The following is an 18,334-nucleotide window of genomic DNA, read 5'->3' as shown; positions in this document are numbered from 1 at the left end:
AAATCTTACTGGTGCTGTATGATGTTTTCGATTAAAGCATCTTTGGAACAAAGCAAAGCATTGCTGTAAAGCAGAAAATACTAGCATGTATACAGCACTAGTTTTTAATATCTGACTTCTCAAGAGTATCTAAATTGTGTTTGATTTATGCAAAGGTTGTTCATATGGTGAACACCTGTAATAGTCATGGTGCAAACTAAAGGCTGTTAGTCTACAGAGCTAATTCTTAGGAACTCTGTTCTTCTTAAATGTGACAAATTGCTTGAATATTTAATGGAGAATAGTTCTGTACTGATAAGAAAGGAGGGATAGAGTTATATTAGAGTAGGTTCTGTCTTCAATTCTGTGATTCATTACTGAGCAGTTAGTTGCCTCTTGAGTCTGCTTTTGGCCTGTGCTACTAGCTGTAAGTTGATTCAAAATTTTTTTGTGCTTTCTGCTCAATACATGAACTCAAAGGAAACTGAATTTTAGGAGAGGTTCTGGGAGCTTACTATTTGCAGTTGTGGTAATATGCGGAGCATGGGAGAGAAATGGGTAAATATTTGATTCTTATAGAACCATAGATGCCCAGGGAAATAACTTGAAATACAATTTTAAAAATCAATATATGAGTTAGAAAACTGTGAAGCAATGCTTCCTAAAAGTTAATTGATCTACTCTTTCTACAAACTTAAGGTGTTTGCATATGCATACCTGTGCATGCTTATGTACTTATCAGTAATTCTGAGACAAGCTTTTCAAAAACTCTTCTTGCGTAGACTTTTTTGGTGATTGTGTTATGTTTAGTTATTTATTTCTCTGATACAGCTAAAATTCATATTCCATTCTACCTGCCTGCTAGAGGCTTTCATACTCATTGCTGTTCACTAGAGGACACCCCTTTCTCTTCTGACTTATATAATCAAAATGCTGATGTGCCTGTGTGGGACAAAACCTGTTTGCATATAAGCTAAGGTTTCTGTTGGGGAGGGGGGACGCTTCTTAAGGTGTCTCCAAGATGCTGATTTGAGAACTGATACACTCTTTGAGTGTACTTTATGTATTATATTTCTTGATCAGCTTTTTTTCACTAGATGAGATTTAGGAGTGAAACAATATTTGATTAAAAAAACAGATTTACACTACTGAAGTTTCCACACAAAAAAAGCTTCAGCAGCAAAATAAAATTAAAAATATTCAACTTAAATATGTTCTTTTGTTTCTTTAGCATTTCAGACAGTTTTTGCATTTCATTTGAAATAAATTAGAATCACTTTTACTTAAGGATTTTTTTTTGAAGTTGGGCTGCTTTTTCCTTTTTATTTGAGAAGGAAAAGTCAAATATGAAAAAAAAATAAACTCTTTCTGTGGCATCTCTGGCTGGAAAGCCTTTGCTTTGTTTTGATCTCACTGATGAAAACTTCAATTTTTGTTTTTTGCTATGGGATGGTTTGATACCAGCTGTGATGGAGACACTTCCTTCCTTCCTTTTCCTTGAAGTTTAACATTTTTAGTGTGTGTGTTAATTAGTACAGCCTCTGCCTCAGCTGACACAGTAAGTATGAAGTAGTTCAGTCCTTTTAATGAAACACTTTATAATTTAAGTTTTTTCCAGAGAAAACTTTACAGACTTTTGATGTTTTCTTGTCTCTTCTTTTTCACATCTGTAGCCAACAAGGACACTAGTTATGACGAGTATGTCTTCTGAGTAAGTACTAAACATTTTGTCTCCTTAGTCAGCATATAATTTAAACTTGAATATTGTTAGTCTTTTCATATCTGTAAAAAAAAAAATCAAATTTATCTATGCAGCATCTGTTAAAATATTTAATTCTATCTTTTAGCTGAAAACATACACACAAATTTTGTTACTATGTATGCTGTATAGACACTTTTGTGTGTACATGTATGTGTTGTCATGGTATAGATAGAAGTAGTTTTTCGATAGGTGAACTCAACAGGGCTTCAAGGTAATAAAATTAAAAAGAAAAAAAATTAAGCAAACTTTGAATTTTTTCTGAAGGAATCATAAAAAGTGGAGTTTTATACAATAAGTGGTTCAGACTTTCAGCCCAAGAATTAGCTTTTTCTGCATAAGTTTCATTTGTTTTTATAAAAATGTCATTATGATCTGAAACATCAGTTTAAAATGTTTTCTTTCACATAAATAGTTGCAGAGGAAATGTCAGTTTTAGGCTTTTTCACTACTCTAATTGCAAAACATTAGAGGCAGCTGCCACTGCATATTTCGGGAAGAGTTAGTATTTTTCTAGCTTGCTCTTATCATTCTCTTAAAACTCTTTGAAAATAAAGTACATCCAACAAAAACATAATTCTGTATTTCTTACTATGCTTGGTTACAGTTTTTGAATTCTTTTTCAAAACTCAACATATTAGTACAAAATATTTCAAGTTTAAAGAAGTATAATTAAATCATGACAGTTGCATAGATGTAAGCACTAAGAAGGAGCTCTCTGACTGTCTTTTTAGAAATTCTTTGTAAGTGGTTGTCAGTAACTGTTGTCAAGTATACTATACTACAGGTCAGAAACAAAACTGATAATAAATACTTTTTGTTTAATAAGAATTGATACTAATAACACTGATACAGTAAGTGCACTTAGAAACCATGCAATACAGTATCACTGTAAGGGAGCTAAAGATAATGGCTGCAGTGTAGATCAGAGGTGGTGATCTGCATAAAATAAGAGAAAAATCCCAGCAGACCTAGGAAAATAATTTATTGAAAGAATGTTTGATGTGTGGTGATGTTTCTTAATAAATAGTTTTACTTTATTAAATAATTTAAAAGTCTGGTGAAAACAATTGCTATTATTCAGAACTTTTTCATCAAGATCGTGCTTTTGGCTGCCTAGATTTGTAGACATTCATCAACTTGTAAGTGGGTGAAAGGAAAGGAAGTGCTTCTGAAAATTTAAAACCTGAAAACATTTCTCCAAAGAACAAGCCAACAGACAAAAGCCAGTTATGTTCAAATTGGCCAAAAGTAGCCAAAAGCATCTACTAAGTAGTTATAATTATGAAAGTGGTTCATTAAAGTGTGAGTTGGAAGATACATTAGTTCAGTAGTTTAATGGCATAGTGCTTTGAGATTACATTAATTACTGCTCACTGATTCACAACAGTAACTACCTGTTTTACTGAGTAACAAGTTCAATGAAATTTTGCTGTAAATTTGCATGCAACAGTTTCAGCAGCTGACTCAGTTGTGAACTGGTGAGTTTTCACTGTAATATGTAAGGAACATATCTTACATTTAGCTCTTAGTTGTATGATAGGACCTTTTATTTTAAGGAATTTTTTATAAACAAAAAAGAGCTAAGAAAAACTTTGGGTAGTGCATGAAAAATGCATCACCTGAGCAGATCTAGGCAGAGTCAGCTTCTCTATGGGTTTCACTGTGGCAAAAAACTTCACTCATAGGATCTGTCAATTTAAAACACATCAAAAAACAAGGAATAATATATATTCCGGTAATGTTCAATGCTGTATATCCAAAGCCAGAATTCACATTAACTAGTGAGTGAAGTTAGGCAGCTAATTTAGTGGTTTGATTATTGTATGTGAATGTCTCCACGTACAATATCACTTTGACGTCAGTGTGAAGTTAATTTGTGTGAAGCTGTTTGTTTTTGCTATTCATTTTTTGTCTGAAACTTCTTTAAAAAAAAAATGCTGGATTCCCTTTATAGTGTTTGCTTTAGCTAGTGTATTTTTGGAGCTTTTTTAACTGAGTTACTTCATGTGGAGAAAAACATAGCAAATTATCCCAGAGGCTTCAGGAGATGTTCGGAGTGTGCTCATATTATGTCAGTAGTTTCACTTGCTGTTTTACCTGATCACCATTGTTTTAGACATGACTTTGTCAAGGCTGTGCTTAATTACTTGTTCTTGTATAAAATGCTGTAGACCTTTCCAAGAAGTCAGATAGGGAACAGAGAATCCAAGGGAATTGGGATTTCATTCTCAGATATTCAGCAGTAAATTGTTCTCATGCAGCAGCATATTCTCTAGGGATATCAAGATCTCACTGTTTTTGTGATGATATATTTGTATGCTTCAGTATAGATACACAGAGAAGTCACCTTAGAATTCTAGGTAGAGGTGACCATTCCATATATTATATGGCAAGATATATGCTGGGAATTTTTTAAGAGTAAGTGAACTTCACTGAAATACTGGCTCAGATATATAGATAATAAGCCAAAACTTTAAGACATGTTTAAATTTAGATGCATGGAATTTTATGCAGACCTTGAAAATGTGATACTTCCTAATGATACACCCAGAAAGTTTTGTCTAAATGGTTAAGTTTCACAGCAATACTGATTTGATGATAGTACTCTAGAAGCAATTGTGAACGAGGCTCTGTAGTAGCCATTATATACAAACACTATGATAGCTAATTTCTAATTCAAAAGCTTCTGCTTAAGCAGACGAGATAGATGCTGGGGACAAAAGAACTTTACACAGGTAGATACGATTGTATGATGTTAGATACTGTTCAGGTTTTGGGTTAAGACTAATGAATTTAGGGCTAGGAAATGGGTAAAGGCTGCAGGGAGGGAAAAAGATAGAGGTAAGTGAGTAAGGAAGAGAGGTAGAAACAATGTAAGAAAGCTTGAGTTAATCTGTGTTGTATGTGTATGTACTTTTATGTGTATATTCATTCAATATTTTATGCTTTTCCATTTTTCTTCTTTTTAGAAAACAAAATACCATAATTCAGGTAGTGAATAAACTTGGAGACTTTTTGTTCTCAGATGATGTATGCGAAACTACAAGTCATGTAGTTGCAGGGAGTCCTCGTCGCACCCTAAATGTTATGCTGGGAATTGCGCGTGGATGTTGGATTGTCTCTTATGAATGGGTAAGAAATATACTTTGGTTTTACTACAAAATAAAGTAAGTTTATTTTATATAGCTGGAATATCAACTATATAACTGTGTGTGTCCATATTGCATACAGTGGTGCAGTGTTCAGATACTTGGGCTTACCTAAGTAGATAGCTCAGCTAGAGGAAACTTGTCTGTGTGAAGCTCTATGTTACCATGACTGACTGTCTTTTACTACTTAATCTAACCAACATATTCTTATATTGCACTTCAGTGTGCAATTTGGAAATGCCTGAATATCATCTATTGCAGATGGATAAAAAATCATGTCACATGCATTATTTCTGGCCAGACTAATGTTTAGACAAACCATTTCTCCTCAACATTAGCCAAGGTACAAATTGTGAATAGGAATAGTATATCAGGTTGAATTTTTTATGTATTTATTTAATGTATTCTGAAAAATATTTTGGTTAGACATTGATGAAAGTGTAGGGGAATTATTGGATATTTTATTGAGCAGTGGTAAAACGTTCTTTTCACCAAATGTCTGGATCAGATAATCACTGTCCTCAGAATTTCTTGTGGACTACTACATAAAGTTACCAGACTGTTAATGTAAAGACAAGATAATAGTGAATTACTCACTGTCATTATGCAGGTCAGTTGCCAGCCATTCACTCTGATCTTACAGACTGCATTTTCTTTGTTTTCTTCGCGTTTCCAAAGTTATAAAACGTAGCTGTTGAACAGCTGTTTCCATAAAAATTCCATCTTATATGGAAAAAGGTTGTAGAAATAACTTCTTTCATTCATTCTCATAAGTACTTTATGAGAAAATAATTTAGTTATTGATCTGAAAACAAAATAAATATTGTTGCCTTTTTGTCTACAAATTGTCTGTCTGAATCAGTGTGAGAAAGTTGGCCATATATGATATATATGTAAGTTACCTGAAGAAGCTGTTGTGATATCCTTTGAGGTTTTTCTGTCTTTGTACATAGGGCAGCGTTTGGATAATCAGTATTCTGACAATTGGTGTACTGGTCACTGCTTGTTCTATGCACTGCTGTGACTTGTCATTTTTATGAACCAAGCTATGACAAAAACATCAATGTACTCTTTGCTAGATTGGTATTGGCTAGTAGCGAAGCCAAATTCTCTTCTGTTTTAGATTGATTCCTATGGGATGCCATTGGACTCATCATAGAATCAACTTGATCTTTCAAATAATACCAATAAATTAACTAGAACTTTTCCAAAGATTTAACTTGTTCCTATAAGTATTTTTGGATCAAATCTTGAAATTGTCTTCCCTCATTTTTACTGAGCTTTGTCTAGACAAAGTTCTGAAGTTTCTGGGAGAGCTGCATGAGAAGAATCTAGGCGAAAATTTTGATAATTTAGTTCTCTACATTACAAGCTTTTTCATCTATTTATAACTATTCATAACTATTCACTATATAACTATGTGAATATTGAATATTGTGAATAATTTTTGTGGAGCTATACTTGAATCTTTCAGTGAGGCTAGGTAGAACTCCGTTACAAATTTCTAATCTCACTGGTAATTAAAGTAATTATTTCATTGAGACTTTTTAAAAACATCAATTCGAAATCTTAAAAAAAAAAAAAAAAGAAAAAGAAATTTCCTAATCTGCTTAAGCATCTACTTAATACATGCATTTTATTACCTAAGAGCATTCTTGTCTTATTTCTAATTGCCATTGGCGTAATTTTGCCATCTTTTTACCTATATTATGTGATTGAATGCTTTGAGAGAAGAAACCTTACTTAGGACCACAAGGAATTCTGTAGAAAGAGAATCAGGAGAACTGCATTTAATGAAAATAATCTTGCCCTTCTATTAATGCTAAAATATTGAATCCTTTACTTTCTATACTGTAGTTAAGTACTTTCTATGCTGTAGTTAATCCTAGTTAAGTACTCTTAATTGGTGAAATATTTCTAATTGCATACTTAAAATAATCAGTTGGTCTGTTTGGTATTATTAGTACTTCTTAAATAAAACATATTAATTTTGTGTGGTGGTAATTGTTTTGTGGAAGACTTTTCTGAACACTTTAAGAAGCTGAAATGTTCATTATTTGCCTTTGACTTTTAATGTGGGGAGAGAATTTTAAGCTGCATTTTTTTTAAAAAAAAAAAAGACTTAATGTTCCTTTTAAATTTGAGATTTCTCCAACATCAATGTTTATGGTTAAATGTTCAATTTTCATAGAACTCCCTTTACATTTCAAGATTGGTTGTTCTAGTACAAATACCGTATGATGATTCAGTGTGCTAGCTGGATGGATGAGAGGAATGAAATAATGACCAGCTCAGTGGTGTGTTTTCAGGCACCTGAAAACTTTATTTTTTTCCTGTGTAACATGGAGATTAGAACATAGCTGATAGAATATGCATTGAAAACTTCGTACTACTTCTAGCCTTATAACTGTGTAACCTGCAGGATGCTTCTTGAAGCTCCATACCATATGGGTTGTCTGCTACTGAATTAAATAACAAAGCCCATACTTGAGGATGAAATAATAGAATATTGACCAGCATTAGTCTGGAGTCCAAAGCCAAAGGAAACCTTTCTTTAGAGATGATAATAGGTGCCCCAGCAACCCATGTTCTTCCCATTTTCCTCATACCTCACTGTTCACTCCCTCCTTATGTCTTCCATCACCAGAAAAACTCAATTTTAGTAGCAGCCAATATATAGTTAATATCTTAATGTTATCTGCTTTATTCTCCGAAATTCATTGTCTGCCTTGACTTCAGCAAGGCTTTTGACACTGTCTCCCATAATATCCTCCTAGAGAAGCTCGGGAGGTGCAGGTTAGACGAGCGGACAGTGAGGTGGATTGAGAAGTGGCTGAAAGGCAGAGCTCAGAGGGTCGTCATCAGTGGTGTAGAGTCTAGTTGGAGGCCTGTGGCTAGTAGCATCCCCCAGGGCTCAGTACTGGGGGGATGTACTGAGTAGATCCCATCCTGTTCAACTTTTTCATCAATGACCTGGAAGAGGGGACAGAGTGCCTCCTCAGCAAGCCTGCTGATGGTACCAAGCTGGGAGGAGTGGCTGATACACCTGAGGGCTGTGCTGCCACTCAGAGAGACCTGGGCAGGCTGGAGAGCTGGGCGGAGAGGAACCTCCTGAGGTTCAACAAGGGCAAGTGCAGAGTCCTGCACCTAGGGAGAAATAACCCTAGGCACCAGGACAAGCTGGGGGCTGACCTGCTGGAGAGCAGCTCTGCTGAGAAGCACCTGGGAGTGCTGGTGGATGACAGGTTGACCATCAGCCAGCACTGTGCCCTTGTGGCCAAGAAGGCCAATGGTCTCCTGGGGTGCATTAGGAAGAGTGTTGCCAGCAGGTGGAGGGAGGTGATCCTGCCCCTCTACTCATCCCTTGGGAGGCCTCATCTCGAGTGCTGTGTCCAGTCCTGGGCATGGAGCTACTGGAGAGAGTCCAGACATGGAGCTACTGGAGAGAGTCCAGCATAGGGCTACAAAGATGATCAGAGGACTGGAGCATCTGCCCTATGAGGAACGGCTGCGAGAGCTGGGCCTCTTCAGCCTGGGGAAGAGAAGACTGAGGGGGGATCTTGTCAATGTGTACAAGTACCTGAAGGGAGGGTGTCAAGGGGACAGGGACAAAGTCTTTTCAGTTGTCCCGTGTGACAGGACAAGAGGCAATGGGCAGAAATTGAAGCACAGGAAGTTCTGTCTGACCGTGAGGGGCAATTTCTTCCCTGTGCGAATGACAGAGCGCTGGCACAGGTTGCCCAGAGAGGTTGTGGAGTCTCTTTCTCTGGAGATCTTCAAGGCCTGCCTGGATGCCACCCTGTCTAACATGCTGTAGGTGACCCTGCTTGATCAGGGAGGTTGGACTAGATGATCTCCCTTCCCAGAGGTCCCTTCCAACCTGATTCTATGATTCTATGAAATTCTGATATTCTTAATCTAGCATCCATGCTTAATGTATATTGTGCTACTTTATGATTGCATTTTCAGTTAAGTCTTCTCTTGTAACTGTGCAAGCTTGAAAACCTCCGAATAACCCTTCTCAATATTAACACCTCATATATTCTGAAGTGTTATTGCTTTTTCTTTATTTCTTTTTCACATTCTAAAGAACTATTGAATAAGGGGATATTAGAGGCTTAACAAGAAAAAGTAGTTCACTTAAGAATATTGCAGATTGTGCCTTGTTTTGGTCTTACATGATTTTGAAGCTTTTTTTTTAGTGTTGCTGTGAAAATACAGTTTGAATAATTTTCTACTGAAGTCAGAAGCAAGCTTTTCTGTGTTCATGAAAACTTTGTATGTTTTAGTGAGTGATGACCTAATTATTTACTGCAAGACCTGTTTGTGAACTCTGTATCTAATTTCCTTTTAATCTAAGAAAGTAGATACAGTGCCTCTGTACTCAATTCCAGACCCATGATAGACAGACATTAATCCATCTTGTGTTCAGATAAACAAAATTCATTTCTAAACAAGAATCTGTAAATATTACAAGGATTGATAGAGGGTTATTACTGTGAAGTTGGCCTGTAAAATGAAATGAGATTACTTAAACATAACATAATCTTTTGGATTTATGTTTTAATCTACTTGGGTTGTTTGCCAGTTACTTCTGATACGGACATCATTTTGGTTACTCTACGGACATGAGGTATATATTATAGAGCATGGTACATCTGCTCAAGATTTATTTATGAAGAAAAAATTTTCATGGAGCATCTCTCCAGGAGAGAGTTGTTTTAAAAGCTACAATTTTCTTGGTTCTGTGAAAGTTGATTTTCACTCTGAGATTAAAAAGAAATGATTTAGATTAACAAATTTCCCTTTTATTTGCAATAACTGCATAAAGCTTTAAGTGTAGAGCTAACAGATCTCAGTATTCTTATTTAACTTTAAAAGTATAAATAAATACCACCTTAAAATTTGTATGTTAAAATCTTAAATTGTAGTTTTAACTGAATGTTTTTAAGTTACTTTATTTGCCTTAGCTACATACAGCAATGCATTATATGTTTCAAATGCTTTTTTTTGAAGGTCGTATTTATTAATATCCTTAACACTTACTTTTAGATTTGGTATGCTTATAATGACAGACATAGTTTCTCTTTTTGTACAGCTGTTGCATTTTCAAACATTTGGTTGTGTATTTTCTAAAAGTAAACATTCTAGTCTCTAAATTTTTGTAAAAATAAAGTTCAACAATAAGTTTGAAGATGTACTGCTTTTCATTAACAGCAAAAAATAGCTGTTTACTTTCAATAGCCTGCAACACTGCGCGCCTTCCCTCCCCACACAAGTAAAACACCACTTCCTTGGTCACACAAAGCACCAACTTTTGCAGCAGTCTGTGCAGGATTCTTATTTTCCCTGAAAGTCGTCAAGTATAAGCTACTTTTGACCAAAGACTATAGAACTTACTCTTGATAATTATGAGATTGCCTTAAAAATTCAATTTGCAATTTTCTACCTGTAGCAGTAGAATTTGGGCAAAAGAGCTCTTTGTAGAAGGTTGTTAAAAGATGGCTGAATTGTATTTAGGAAAATGAGATTTAAAGTACTGGATTTTAATCATTCTGAAAGTCTAGAATCTTGTTTTGTTAAGTAGTCTGTAATGCTGTACAACTGTAAAGGATAACTCTATCATGTTTAATATCTCTTATGCTATTTTTTGTCCAAGGGGAACATTTTGTAATACTATTCCCAAATTTTATGGGACAGAAATTTTTAGAATTTAAATGATACGAAGTAATAGATAGATTTATATGGCATCTTCTTCAAAAAAAAAATATTATTTATTTTTTATTATTATTTCTAAATCAAGTTTGGAAATAATTTTATGCACGAATGAAGTTTAGCTTGTTTTAAGGTGAATTATGACTTAGTTTAATAGTGCCTGTTTATGCTAACAGTAAGAAACAGACATGATCTATTTGAATGGCTAGAGAACTATTTAGGCAAAAATGTGATTGCCAGAGAAAGAATTATGCAAAACACAGGGATTTACCTTCTAATTCCATATATGCCATTTTGGGAGGTGCACTTCTTTTGCACTGAATGCTACTTACTGCTTAAACCACAGGGTATTGGGGGGGTGGTTTGGGTTTTGAGTACATGAATCAGACTTTCTCATTAGCAGGTAAGAAGAGTTATTTGAATCATATTTAGGGATTGCCAAATGGGTGGGAGCTACAGAAAAGATGTTAGGCAGCTCAAGTATCCCTAAAAGGGGAAAGTTGCTGGATTGTGTGACAGTGAACAATGTGTGCAAAGAATTTGTCAGTCTTTTATTACCTATTTTGGAAACTTTATTGCTCAGCTGACATTGATGAAGCCAATGGGGAGAAAATCAACTCCTCTTCCATTAGAATGTATCTATGTTTCAGAACTTAAACTAGAAATTAGTAGGAAAATTTATAGGCTCAAGGACAACCCTATGATAGGAACTTAAATCTTTTTTCCATTTCCCATAAAGACAGTGTTTTCTACTCCCTAAGGCATTATCTCCGAGAACTCTTAGTAAGATTTTTTAATATTTTAGTCTACCAGCTGCAATTTATAATGATAAATTGCTTTCAAGAAGAATTTAAAAGATCAACACAGGAAAAATCCTGGATGGAGTATTTTTAGAAAGTCTTAGGAAAACACTGTATTTCAGTAATTGAAAATATAACCATTTCAAGTAGCATATAAAATGAGTTAAGATCCCTACAAATGAGATAATAGTTCAACTACCATATTCATTTGTTCATCATATATTGATATGATAGCCATTTCTGTGACAGGCAGAGGGAATGTCTTAATATAGCCTCAATTTTCAATTTGTAGATGAGTAGCCTCTATGGAGAGGAAAAATGTCACTGAATAGTTAAAGTACTTTTTTTTTTTCTTGTTTTTTGCCTATCTCATGATGGCCCTGATAGGAGTCAGAAAAATTAAAGTGTTAGGACTGCTGCTCTTCAAGGATCATGATCATCTAGTGCTGCTTTGAACACAAATGTTCGTGTATTTTCAAGGCAGTTGATGCTCAGCACTTCTAACAATCCCTTTTTGTAATCTAGAATATGTTCTATATATAGAATAGAATATGTGGCATATGTACAGTTGACAGAAGAGGATACAGGAGAGAATGAATTGGAGCTGCTTTTCTTTACAGACTGGCCCACATATGTAATGTGGGTTATATGCAAACAATACGTGCAGAACGCAGTTGCTTGTGGAGTGCCCCAGGGGTTAATACTGTTTAACATCTTCATTAATGACCTGGATGATGGGACAGAATGTTCCCTCCACAAGTTTGTACATAGTGCAAAGCTGGGAGGAGTTGCTGATACACCAGAGGGCTCTGCTGCCATTTTGAGGGACCTCCTTGGGCTGGAGAGATTGGTGGAGGGAAACCTCCTGAAATTCAATGAAGGAAAGTACCAAATCCTGCCTCTAGGCAGTAATAACCTCATGTTATTGTACAGGCTGGGTACAGGCTGTACATGTACAGGCTGGGTGCTAACCTACTGGAAAGCAGCTTTGCAGAGAAGGACCTAGAAATACTATAGGACCATAAGTTCATCACCAGCAATGCATCCTCATGGCAAAGAAGGCCAACAGTGTTGTGAGCTGTTTAGAAGTAAACTTCTATAATATCCTGGCTTCCAAGACTTTTGACAATTACTGTAGCTCCACAAGCAAATATGACTTAGGTATTTTTAATGTTGTTTCAACTGTAAATTTTGTAACTTTCTAATTGCTTGATGTTTTAGCGGGTGGGGAGGAGGGTAAATGAAATATAAAAAACTGTTGTAACTGTGCTGTTAATTCTATTACACATTCACAAAGTTTACTATTTTAGAAGTTACAAGAGTTACACTTACCACTTAATTTATTTTAGGTTCTGTGGTCTTTGGAATTGGGCCATTGGATCTCGGAGGAACCATATGAGCTATCATCCAACTTTCCTGCTGCTCCTGTAAGTTAAATTGCCTTTTATGTTTGTGAACATTCTTTTGTTTCTCTGAAAAATAATGGGCTCTTTAAATAGATTGTGAATAAGAATGCTTATTGGAAAAAATATTAAAGAAAACATGTTTTCTTCTTTTCCACTATTTCAAAGTATGTGCAAAACATTTGGTATATATGAAAAGGGCAACAGACTGATTCACTGATTAACATCTGAATAACTTTATTTAAGTATAAATGTTCTTTAGTTACCTTATGACATAATTTATTTCTGTCTTTATTTATCTTTATTATCTCCAATTTGCTTTGGAGAGGCATGTTATCACATAATGGGAAGGTATGTCAGGTTATAGACTCAATATTTTCAGTCTAGTTACTGCTTATGTTGTTATTTTTTTCCCTTAAATGACTTTGGGAATGTAAAAATCACTGTGGGCTTCTAAAACTGTGAATTGAGTAATATGGAGCATTTTTTCCATGATGAATGCTCATTCTCAAAAAATAAATAGCAAACTGGTACAGAAGTGTATATATGGGGGCATGGTTGTTTTTTGCAGTAGGAGGAGGGAAGTTGCTTTTGTAAACTACTTATAGATGTGGGTTATACCCAAGTGTATCTTCACTCCACTTGTTGTAATTGATTAAACAAGTTTTATTTTGCATTTGAACAAGTAGAATTTTACCAAATTAGTGGTCAATAACTGATAGTTTTGTCAAAAAGACTTCACATTTTTTCATGCACTGTAGCAGCTGCATAAATATATTTTTATCTACTATTTGTTTCTCAAAGTTTCAAAAAATGCTTTGAAGGAATAACACTGGGGTGGGATTGAACTTCCTTTTTACTATAATTTTATTAACTTTCAAGAACTTGTTATTCTTAACATTCCTTCTAAAATTACTATTTATGTAAATTTACAAGTTCAAGATGAAGGCTTTTTTCCTTGATTTAATCTGTATGTTATCAAAGCATGGGGAAAACATAACAGTTATTCTGAAATGAGCCTGAAGAAATTAATCATCTACTATAATGTAGTATTTTTTCTAAAAGGCAGAGGTTTCAGATTAAACTGTTTTTTGTTTTCTATTTCTTCTTGTTTGAGTTTTCTATTTCTTCTCAGACCTCCCTGTCTAATAACTTAGTATGTTATTGGTAACTACATAGTTTTACATACCATTCTTTGGAAGTGATTGCTGCTGGTGTCGTTTTTTTTTAGATTCTGTTTATAATATTTATCTTACAGCAGAAGAAGGAGGGGCTTGAGAGATGGTGAGAAGATAAAATTGAGGGAGGTTTTGATTGTGCTGAGAACTTGCATCCCTTTTGTTTGCTGTGTGCGTCTTCTGTAGAGGGACAAAGTCAATGTCCAAGTGATAATTCCATCACCTTTCCAGTCATTCCATCTTGAGGCATTTTCTTCTTGCTCTAACAGATACTTTATTTTTAAAGTTATGATTATTATTTGAGCATGAGTAAATGTAAAATATTTTGTGTAGTATTTTCTGCATTTCTGAGTAAATGCTGGAAAAAACAGGAAATGAAGTAATCTAGTCTAAGTATTTCAATTAAATGTTACCGAAACAGTAATTTAGATCAGAAGGGACTTCTGGAAGTCTGGTTCAACCTCCTGCTCAAAGCATATCTAATTAAATCAAGTTTTTCAGAGATGTGTAGACAATATAATTAACTGATCATCTTAAATATATTTGAGGGTTTTTTTTACAATTTTTCAGAGGATGACTTAATTTACATTTATAAGGTTTATTTGAAGTCATATCATGAAGTACTAGTAGAAGTGTATTTTTTTTGGTTTTTTTGTTTTTTCTTGTCTCTGCTACCCTTTGGTAACGCTGACATTATACATCTTCACTGAAGAATGGTATTGTTGCAAATGGTAGGGTACTCTTTGACAGCAACTTTAATGACTGAAATGAATGAAATGAAGAGTGTTATTCCACATTTTTGAAAATCATTTAATGCTTTTTAAGATATAATACCTTTTGATAAGTAAGCTGCGAGCAACTTTGTGTCTGAGTTGTTTTTGTTTTCTTCTTTGGTATGAGATGTTCTTATCTTACAGCTAATTTAGTCATGTGTTGAAAATAAAATGTCCAAAATTATTAATTCAAAGCTAACATGAAGCATGCGAATTAAAACCTGAATTTAATTTGGGGAGAAATCTATAAAGAATTATTTTGTGTGGTTTATAAAGAACATCTTCTGAATCTGAACTGCAGTGTACAATGTACATTTTTAAATCATACAGTAAAAAATGTGAAAATCACCCAGTGGTGTCATTTATTGTTTTATACATTGAGGGCCTACCTTCTTCACAGAGAATTTCTAGGAAGAAGTGTTAACCTCACCAGAAAGAAAAACAAAAGACATTAGGTTACTTTCAATTTTTTTCTTCTTTTGTATGTAGGAATTTTTATCTTAAATCATGAGCGTAAATTGAATTGCATCAAAGAACATGCATATAACTTTTTAGATAACTTATTTTTACAAAAATGTATAAATGCTCTACAGCACCAGGTGATAATTGATTGTCATAGACAACTTGACATCTGGTGTTAATGCCATTGTCTCAGTTTATATAGTATTTGTAAATTATTTTACAGTTAAATGACATGAAAAGAAAAGTGCAATCTTCATAAAAATATAAGGAAACACATACTATAATTTGCAGGGATCCTTGTAGCTTAAAGATAGTGACTGTAATAAGTTCAAACTGGAGGAAATGGTGTTTTTTTCCTTTCCTTTTTTTTTTAGCATGATATTTCCCAAGAATGAATGCGAAGTACTTAAATGCTATTTGTCCTTTGTTAAGTAATACAAGCTATTGGGAAAAAAAAAAAAAACAAATGAATAAGTGTAGGAAGTTTAGAGGAGTATAGGGGAAATAATGTATTCTTTAACTATGATATAGAACTAATTACAGGACAGTATAATTTTTATGTACATAAACAGCAAACATGACATAGAGAGATAAATAAATCAAGATCTAGTTAAGTGTTTTATATTAGAGTAATGTTTAAAGTTCAGTGATGAAGCAAAAGGCATATTTCTAAAACTATTTTAGGTATTTTTCACAGTTCCAGTTATTTACTAACACATACATAAATGATCAATAAAACAGAGTCCCTTAAGTAGTCTGACAGTTTCTTGGATGTTCTTTTTATTCAGTCTTTTGGCCAATTCACTGTTATGTCAGGTTTGTGCTTTAGACATGAGTAATACGAGCTTTAGTTGATCGAGGCTATTGCGATTCAAGCATTGGAATGAACTGATCCCTCCAGAATACTAGTGCATGTTTTCTGGGCTTGAAAATGAAACAAATTGCAGATGTGTGCTTATGTGTTCAGCAAATGAAGTCCTTGAAGACTATACAATACATAATTCATGTAAGAATGGAAAAGCATTTAGAAATCTGCTGGTCGAATCATCATAGTTGTAGCTTTGAGAGAGTATCCTGACCCCTTCCAGTAGTACCACTTGATACCGTTAAACTTGTTGTTGTTCTGTCGTAATGGATAATACATTCCATTGAGGTTAGAAGGACCACATGCATCAAACCACCATCCTGCAAGACCAAAAAATATCAGCAGATGAAAATATCAGCACAGATAGTTTTCAAAACTATTTGTGCGTATACAAACATATGTACATACATACATAAAACATAGTCCAGAAATGAGAAAAAAATCTAAAAATTATTTTTCCTACTTTTATATTGACACTTTCAAATAATATATTTGCCTCAAACTCAATAAGAAAATGTATTTATTTATTAACTGAATATTCTTGAAGTCTTTGTAATACAAAGCTAGTCATAGCAGTTGAAAGGGAAGTTGTTAATCAAAGTTAATTCATCATCACTATCAAAGATTAATATTGACAGTATGAGGGCAGAACTTGCCTGAACTTTTGTAGAATCATAGAATCAGTAAGGTTGGGAGGGACCTCTGGAGCTCATCTAGTCCAACCTTCCTGATCAAGCAGGGTCACCTACAGCATGTTAGACAGGATTGCATCCAGGCAGGCCTTGAAGATCTCCAGAGAAGGAGACTCAACAAACTCCCTGGGCAACCTGTTCCAGTGCTCTGTCACTCTCATGGGGAAGAAATTCCCCCTCACGGTCAGACAGAACTTCCTGTGCTTCAATTTCTGCCCATTGCCTCTTGTCCTGTCACACAGGACAACTGAAAAGACTTTGTCCCTGTCCCCTTGACACCCTCCCTTCAGGTACTTGTACACATTGACAAGATCCCCCCTCAGTCTTCTCTTCCCCAGGCTGAAGAGGCCCAGCTCTCGCAGCCGTTCCTCATAGGGCAGATGCTCCAGCCCTCTGATCATCTTCGTGGCCCTGCGCTGGACTCTCTCCAGTTGCTCCATGTCTCTTGTATTGGGGAGCCCAGGACTGGACACAGGACTCGAGATGAGACCTCCCCAGGGCTGAGTAGAGGGGCAGGATCACCTCCCTCGACCTGCTGGCAACACTCTTCCTAATGCTGCCTTTTATCATGCAATTAGTGGTATAGAGAATCAAATCATTGCTTAAGAGGTAACAGGAAGAGAAATCAAATTTGCAAAGCATTTATATTTCAGAATGTGGAGTACTAGAATTCTAGAAAGAATTGTCTGGTTCAAGATTAAGAAAAAAACACCTGAAACTCCAAAAACAAGTGAACAATAGTTAGAAAAATGTAGATGCTTCACATATTATGATGTATCTTAAATGTATGCATTGTCATTTAATACTCTTATTGAAATATATAATTAAATACTTGAACCCTTCTATGACCTGTATAGTAAATGACAGGTGAAGGTTTTTTGGTTTTTTGTTTCTTCAAGAGCCAATATAATGTTTTCTTTGCCTTTGGATAGTTTGATAGATAGGAAGATTTTTGTGCCTAAAGAATCAGGAACCATTTCACTGACCAGCTGAGTTTCTAGGGCAAGTTTTCAGACTTTTTAGGTGTTGTGATCTCTAGGACTATGTTATGTCATTCCTTTGAAGAATAATCTGCTGTCACTCATGCTGGTTCCACAATAACAGATTTTCTAGTACCACAACTTGAGAGACTGGATTTCACGTCCACACCTCCCCGCCAGCACACATGAAGTTTTAACTTCTCTTGTTTTATTTTAACTGACCTTTATCAAATAGTAAAATATATCATTTGAGGTCACCATACCAGTTCTTCTATCTGAGTTATGGTCTACTTCAGTAATTTAAAATTTAGTAAGTCAAAATTACCACTGTTTACCTCAGACAAATTCAGTGCTAATGAAAATAGGAAGACTGAGAAACTAAAAACCATTCCTACCTCCTGTTAGCATTTGTGAACATTTGCAAATACATTTGTCATTGTCTGCATCCTTTGTGCTAAAATCATTTCCTGGTTGGCTTATACTACTTATTTTGCCTGCTGTCCCAGTAAGTCCTTTAAGGTGGATCCTGTAAAAGTGAGGAATGGAAAAACAAATATTAGGTGGAAGTTAATGATA

The 18,334-nt window shown here is 34.8% G+C and overlaps 2 protein-coding genes across 3 annotated transcripts in view; one reads left to right on the top strand and one right to left on the bottom strand.

Annotated features, from left to right (window-relative positions):
* MCPH1 (microcephalin 1) overlaps positions 1-18,334 on the top strand; it is a 134,951-nt gene that overhangs the window by 35,219 nt on the left and 81,398 nt on the right. The window contains exons 10-12 of the mRNA XM_062571120.1: positions 1,653-1,690; positions 4,711-4,873; positions 12,755-12,832. Of these exons, the coding sequence (XP_062427104.1) occupies positions 1,653-1,690; positions 4,711-4,873; positions 12,755-12,832 (279 nt within the window). The remainder of the gene's footprint in view (positions 1-1,652; positions 1,691-4,710; positions 4,874-12,754; positions 12,833-18,334) is intronic.
* The window catches only part of ANGPT2 (angiopoietin 2), a 48,378-nt gene continuing 45,259 nt past the window's right edge, over positions 15,216-18,334 (bottom strand). For both annotated transcript variants that reach the window (XM_062572964.1, XM_062572965.1), the window contains 2 exons: positions 18,154-18,284; positions 15,216-16,406 (listed from right to left, as the gene is read on the bottom strand). In XM_062572964.1, the coding sequence (XP_062428948.1) occupies positions 16,246-16,406; positions 18,154-18,284 (292 nt within the window). In that variant the 3' untranslated portion in view covers positions 15,216-16,245. The remainder of the gene's footprint in view (positions 16,407-18,153; positions 18,285-18,334) is intronic.

Source organism: Rhea pennata, chromosome 3 (genome assembly GCF_028389875.1).
Source record: "Rhea pennata isolate bPtePen1 chromosome 3, bPtePen1.pri, whole genome shotgun sequence".
Classification (NCBI taxonomy): domain Eukaryota; kingdom Metazoa; phylum Chordata; class Aves; order Rheiformes; family Rheidae; genus Rhea; species Rhea pennata.
The sequence above is the reverse complement of the archived record's forward strand: the minus strand, read 5'-3'. Positions and strand labels throughout refer to the sequence as shown.